Source organism: Spermophilus citellus (assembly GCF_964194105.1).
Source record: "Spermophilus citellus genome assembly, chromosome: 10".
In the NCBI taxonomy this organism is placed as follows: domain Eukaryota; kingdom Metazoa; phylum Chordata; class Mammalia; order Rodentia; family Sciuridae; genus Spermophilus; species Spermophilus citellus.
Window position 1 is genome coordinate 74,522,683 of NC_138197.1, and position 7,483 is coordinate 74,530,165.

Here is a 7,483-nt window from a genome sequence, read left to right on the forward strand (position 1 = left end):
CAATAATAGTGAATCATATATGTACCACTCCGAGGGAAATCACAGAGATTAGTATCACCATTAAAGACTTAAAAGATACAGGTCTGATTCCTACCATTTCTCTGTTCAATTTTCCTATTTGGCCTATGCAGAAGAATGATAAATACTGGAGGGTGACATTAAATTATCATAAATTCTATCAGGTGTTGGCTTCAATGGAAGCTGCTACTCAAGATGTGGTTTTGTTGCTGGGAAAAATCAATATATCCCATGGAAACTTCTTAAGAATGTTTTTCTTTATATCTTTTATTATACATCATCAGAAACAACTGATTTCATCTGGAAAAGGCAGCACAGCAACATTGTTCCACCTTGCCATATCAACTCCAGTCGTATATTAAGATCTAATCTTTAGAGAATTCTAATCTTTAGGAAATTGATTGCTTTTCACCTCTTCACAACATGACACCATTCCATTTTATTGATGATAATTTTCTGAATGGACCTAGCAAATAGGAAGTAGCAAGGAATCTAGGCACCATTGAAATACATTTGTTATTAAAATGTAGATAATAGCTTTTATGATTAAAGGATCCGTTACTTCAGTGAAATTTCTAGAGATCCATTGGTTAGGAGAAAGTTGAGACAGCCCTTCCAAAGTGCTAAATGAATACATATGGTCTCTCCTGTTACTAAAAAAGTGTTACGCCACCTACTGGGCATCTTTGGATTTTGGAGTAAAAATCACATACTTCTTTGATAGATAAAGATGCTACTTTTGGGTGGGATCCAGAACAAGAGAAGGCTTTGCAAAAGGTCTTGGCTTGTATGTAAGATTGTTTGGCACCCAGTATATCCAGTCCTGCTTGGAGTAGCAGACTTATGAATGTTGACAGACACATTTTGCATGTAGACTTTTTTTTTTGCAGGTTCATATAGTTGAGTCACACTATGGACACCTAGACTTTTAAGAAAAACCAGGACATCCTCTGTAGATGACTGTTGTGTTTCCAATTGGTTGTTTTCAGATTGATTTTGGGACTTAGTAAAGAATGAATGCTTGACTAACTTCCCCTGTGATGTTAGCTATTAAACTTGAGGTAGATGTTGTCTGTCCGTCTAGTCATACAGCTGGTTAAGCATAAGCAAAATTCCATCATCAAACAGAAATGAGATTCTTCCTAAAGTCATCCATTAAAAGATGAATGTTGTATATCAGGATAGAGCATCAGCAAATTCAGACGGTGCATTAAGCTGGGAAAGGAGGTAGCCCAGACTTACATGTTATCTACTACTATTGCAATATCCCTTTCTTTTTCAATTCATAGCTATATGATTTAATATTTTCTTATCTATATCAAATAAAATATAACACAAACATACCATATGACTTTTTTTATTTCATAATCATAGTATGATATTTTAAAAAATGGTCAAGATAAAAAATTACTATTATTATTATTTTAAATCTCAATTTCCCACTTTCAAATATATTGAAAAAGAAAACTAAAAATGTGTACCAAGATATAATAAAATCTGGGGAAAACTGAAATCCCAAAGATGTTACATCATATAATTATCTTGAAATCATTAAGATTTTACATAAAATCAAATATGATAATAAGAATTAAACCTACTGCATTCATGTGGAAATAACACTTTAAATGAACTGATACATTAAATTGATAAAACATTTAAAATATATACATTTCAATGAGAGAAAGAGAGAAAGGGGTCATATGTGAGAATACTTATAATAGAAGAGAAAAAAGAATGTTTATGGTTTTGAAAGGAAAACCATTGGGGGAAAATAGCTTTTGTAAATTTCATGACACTTCAGGAAGAAGTAAAAGGCTAAATATGGGAATATATTGAATAATGCAACAGAAAAGAAAATTAGGTTCCAATCCAGCTACTTCCTTTGCAATTTTCATTGATAATGAATTTCCTTTATAAACCTCATTGTGATTCTACTTGTTAGATAAAGACAGAACTCTTTGTAGCAAGTCTTTACATGCTTGCTTCACCTGCTGATTTCTTAGAGTATAAATGAAAGGATTCAAAAGTGGGGCAACAGAGGTATTGAGCACTGATACTCCTTTCATTAAGGTTATATGCTGCTTGGCTGAAGGTTTAATGTACATGAAGATGCAGCTGCCATATGAGATGGAGATGACAATCATATGAGAAGAGCATGTGGAAAAGGCCTTTTTTCTCTGGTTGGCAGAAGGGAGTTTCAAAATGGTTAGGGTAATAGATGTGTATGACAGAGCCACTAAAAAGAAAGTAATCAAGAGAGTCACTAAAGCTAGGATGAAGCTCATCATTTCCAATAAATGTGTATCTGTGCAGGAGATTTGCAGTAGAGGAGCAGTGTCACAGTAGAAATGATCAATGATATTGGAGTCACAGAAATCCAGGTTTAGACCTATTATGAGTCCTGGGAAAATGATGAGGAAACCAGCAATCCAAGAGCTGAGGACCAGTTGGATACAAGTTTTGGTGCTCATGATGGTTGTATAATGCAGAGGCTTACAGATGGCAACATACCTATCATAGGACATGGCAGCCAGCAGATAAAATTCAGAAGCACCCAAAAGGAAGGCGAAAAATAACTGAGCTGCACAACAGTTATAGGAAATGGTTTTGTCACCAGTTGCCATGCTAACAAGCAATTTTGGGATACAGACTGTTGTATAAGAAATTTCTAAGAAGGAAAAATTTCGAAGAAAGAAATACATAGGGGTTTTGAGATGAGAATCCAGCAGAGTGAGGGTAATGATAATCAGGTTGCCTGAGATGCTTAGTAGGTAGGTGAGAAGCAGGAAGATAAACAGGACAATCTTCACTTTGGGGTCCTCTGTCAGTCCTGCTAGGATAAATATTGTCACTGTTGTATGGTTTCGCATTGCTGCTTCTTGATCTTCTGTTCTGGCAAAATGTTGAAGAAAAAATATATAAAGGTGTGCATGGTAGTGTGTGAAGGTAACGATGTCCAAATACTGAAACTGCTATTGATTTCATACACTAATGAGGCAATTGTTTTGAAATGATTTAGGTAAGAAAAATTCCAGCAAAATCTATTTACTTTGCAAAGACTGAGAAAATATTTTCTACAAATAAAAGCATTATCTTATTAAGATCTTTAAATTATGAGTTATTTTTCTGTGTGAGATTTTTTATGCATGTAAAAATAGATTTCATTTTTTCTCAGTATGTGGGACTAGAATGTTGTGTTGCTTATCCTTAGTCTGATTGATGATATTTAATTGTAATTACCTCAAGGAATTGACTGTGAGTGCAAGACAGAAACAATAACATGAAAGAGAAAGTCCAAATGAATAATATTATAAATTAAAAAGGGACTATTTCAGCAGACAGTACTGACGTCCAGGGAATCATTAGGGAAGATTTTGAAATCTTCTACTCCAACAAACTGAGAAAAACTGGAAGAAATGGATAATTTTCTAAACACAAGAAATTTATCTGTCAAACTGAACCAGAAAGGCAGAAATATTAAACAGAAAAACAAGCAATGAGATTGAAGCAGAAAACAAAACAAAAGGAAAAACTCCAAACAGAAAAGCCAAGTGCCAGATTTAAGGAAGAATGAACACAAATGCTCCCCAAATTATCCCATGAGATACAAAGGGAGGAAATGCCTCCAAACACCTTCTGTGAAACCAATTTCATCCTGATAACAAAAGTGAGTAATCCAGGAAAAATATTACAGACCAATGCCAATGTTGAAAATAGATACAAAAAACTTGAAATAGATACTTGGAAATAGAATTCAACAACACAGTAAAAAGATCGTATATCATGATCAAATTGGTTTCATGCAATAATGAGTCAACAGTTGTAAATTAATAAATATAATGCACCACATAAATAGAATCAAGGTAAAAATGCACAGTATCATCTCAGTATATTCAGAAAGAAACTTTCAACAACATTCAATAGGCATTAATAATAAAAACCTTGCATTAATAATAAAAACTTGAATAAATATGGAGATAGAAACATAAAATCTATGTGTGAAAGCACAAAATCAACAGCATACTTAATGGGGAAAAATTGAAAGCATTTATTCTAACATCATGAACAAGACTAGATGTTTATTCTTATCCCTCTTATTCGATATAGTTTTAACTAGGTCAGTTAGCCAAGAGAAATAAATAAAATGGATACAAATAGCAAAGGAAGAATTAAATTGTTTTTATTTGCATATGATATGACCTTTTACTTGGAATACAATAAAGGCTCTACCAAAAGACTTTTAGATCAGATAAACAAATTCAGTAAAATAGCGGATACAAAGATCAATACATTTCTTATACAGCAATAATGAATCTGCTGAGAAAAAAGGGGAAGCAATTATATCCACAATACCATAAAAATGCCTAAGAATAAAACTAACCAAGGAGATTAAAAAAATCTACAATATAAATTATAGAAAACTGAAGAAAGAAATTGAAGAAGACACTAGAATTTTGAAAGAACTCCTCTGTTCATGGGTGGTAAATGGCCATATTACCAAAAACAATCTAGAGATTCAGTGCAATCCCCATCACAATATCAATGACATTTTTCACAGAACTAGAGAAAACAATCACAAAAGTAATATGGAAGACCACATAACTCAAAGTAGTCAAAGCAATTCTTAACAAAGAGCAATGCTAATGACATCATAGTACCCTATTTCATATTATACTGCAGAGACAAGGTAACAAAAACAGCATGGTACTAGATAAAAAACAAACATTCAGATAATGTAACAGAACAGATGATGCACACACAAATCCATATAGTTACCAACATCTAATTCTTGATAAAGATGCCAAAACAAATGTTAGAGAAAAGACAGCCTGTTTAACAAAGGATATTGGAAAACTCTATAACCATACATAAAATAATGAGATTATATCTTATTTATCACCCTATACAGAGTCAATTTAAAATGAATCAATGATGTAGGTATAAAATCAGAAACTTTGCAACTTCTGGAAGAAAGCATAGTGTCAACACTCCAACATTTAGGCAGAATTATGGCTCCTGAATAGGATTTCTATATCTCAGGAAATAATACTAAGTATCTATAAATGGGAAAGTATCAAGCTAAAAAGTTCTGCACAGCAATGGAGACAACAGAGTGAAGAGATAGCTTAGAAAATGGAACAAAAATTGTTACCAGCTACTGTTGTGACAGAGAATTAATATTCAGAATATAAAGAAGCCAAAAAACTCAACCTGCAAAAGCAAATAACCCAAGCAATAAATGGGCAGAAGAAATGAAGAGACAAAAAAATGAAGAAAATACTGACTGACAAGTAGAAAAAATATTAGAAAAGTCTGAGGGAAAGAATGCTTGTTATTGTGTCCATTTTATTTCTTTCTCTTGCCTAACTGATCTGGCTAAAATTTCAAAATAAGTACAAATGACCAACAACTATATAAAAATAATGTTCAACATCTTTGGCCATCAGGAAAATGCAAGTTTAAAAAATGCATTGAGAGTCCATCTTACACCAGTCAGAATGGCAATAATTAAAAATACAAATAATAAATGCTGGTGAGGATGCAACAACAAAGGAAGAAGAAATTCTGTTGGTGGGAATGAAATTATTATGTTTAATATAGAAATCAGTATAGAAATTCCTCCAAAGCTAAAATTTTTAAAGCATCCAGTTATGCAACTTGTCAGTATTCATTCAAAATAATAAAAGTCAACATTAGGGATGCATGCACACCCATGTTTATTGCAGTACAATTCACAGTAACTAAGTTATGAAATCATTCTAGTTGTCCACAACAGGTGAATGAATAAAGAAAATGTGGCATATTTATATACAATGAAATTTTACTCAGCCATAAAGAAGAATGAAATCATGCCATTTGCAGAAACATGGTGAATCTGGACAGCATCATATTAAGTGAAATAAGCCATACTCAGAAAGACAAGTTGACATATATTTTCTCTCATATGTGGAAGTCAGAGAGGGAAAAAAAAGGGATGTCACGAAAGTAAAAGGGAGACCAATGGAATAGAAAGGGTAAAGATAGATAATGGGGAGTAATAGTGATCAAATTGTATTCTATGCACATATTAATATACCATAAAGAAACTACAACTGTGTGTAATTACTATGCCCCAATAGTCCATTTTCAATATTATAATAATTATAAATAATAATGTTTTAAATCCTTAAACAAAACTCTAAATGTGGATGTTAATTGTATTTCCTGTACAGAAAAAAAACAAGAAAATCTTTAAAATTCAAAAATGATAATCATAGATAATTTTCTCAGTAAACTCCTTTAAGTAATTTAAAAAAGATGATGTATAAATGTTTATATTAATTGAAAACAGCATGTAACTTTAACTTAGGATAAGTACTATAAGAAATTCAATGTAATTGTGACCATAGGTCTTCACTTATTTTTTCTTTTGCCATGTCTACTCAATTAATCAGCATTCTTTCCCTCAGATTTCTCTAATTTTTTTCCACCTGTAAGTCAGTGTTTTCTTCAAGTTTTTGTCTCTTCATTTCTTCTGCCATCTCCTCCTCACGTTTACCATCTTCTATTCCAATGCTAAATTTTTGCTATTCCATAGTAAATGTGACATAAACAGAATTAATAGATTTAGTAATTTTTGTGAGATACAATCAGAAAATGAAATGAGAATAATAAAGTGCAAGAAAAATTGATCATGGAATCAGAGAGAGGGAGAAACATGAAATAAGAAAGAAGAGAAGACAACAGAACAAAAAAAATAATTAAGGAAGGGAAAGACAGAAAGGGAATAGGATAAAGGAGAAACTTACCATTAAGTTTGGACAGTGACTTCCAACTAGCTCTTTGGTTCTTAATTGATGCACAGATTGAGTTATAGCAGAAATGAAATGTGCTTTTACCTAGGAGAAAGCAGAAGAGAGTTTTACTCACTAGGCAAGAGTTTAGACACTTGCAGGTGATGATATTAACTACCCTAAAATAATAGCAGCCATCAAAAACCAATCCAACTCAAATGGAGTTGATTATATACTTGAGGATTTATAAATCTCATTAAGCTAAATCCCATTAAGCTAAACCCCTTAGGTATAAACAGTTTCATCTCTTGAGGGAAGAGCTCTTTTTGATGACTTCATCATCAGTTAATCTTTTTTAATATCTTCATTTTCAAAAACTAGTATATATTAAACAATTTTTATAGACCCATGGAGGATGCATGGTATGCATTGACAAATCAAAGAAGCTTAAGAAAGCATCCCTAATGGATCTGGAGACTATCATCCTAAGTGACATAAGGCAGTCCCCCAAAACCAAAGGTCAAATATTTTCTCTAATAAGTGGAAGCTAACCCCAAATGGGGAGGGGGTGCTAAGTGAGGGGAAAAATAGAATTGCAATAGATTAGACAATGGGGAATTGAGAGAAGGAAGGGTTAATAAGTAAAGGAAAGACATTGGAAAGAATCTGACATAGTTTTTCCATGTCTATAT

At 32.5% G+C, this 7,483-nt stretch overlaps 1 protein-coding gene across 1 annotated transcript; it reads right to left on the reverse strand.

The window, feature by feature from the left end:
- Positions 1 to 1,949: 1,949 nt before the first annotated feature.
- LOC308658838 (olfactory receptor 6C74-like) lies at positions 1,950 to 2,888 on the reverse strand (the record flags this gene model as incomplete). The annotated part of the gene is made up of 1 exon (XM_081311757.1): positions 1,950 to 2,888. One exon carries the CDS (start codon positions 2,886 to 2,888, stop codon positions 1,950 to 1,952), a length of 939 nt encoding a protein of 312 aa, XP_081167883.1.
- Positions 2,889 to 7,483: the final 4,595 nt, after the last annotated feature.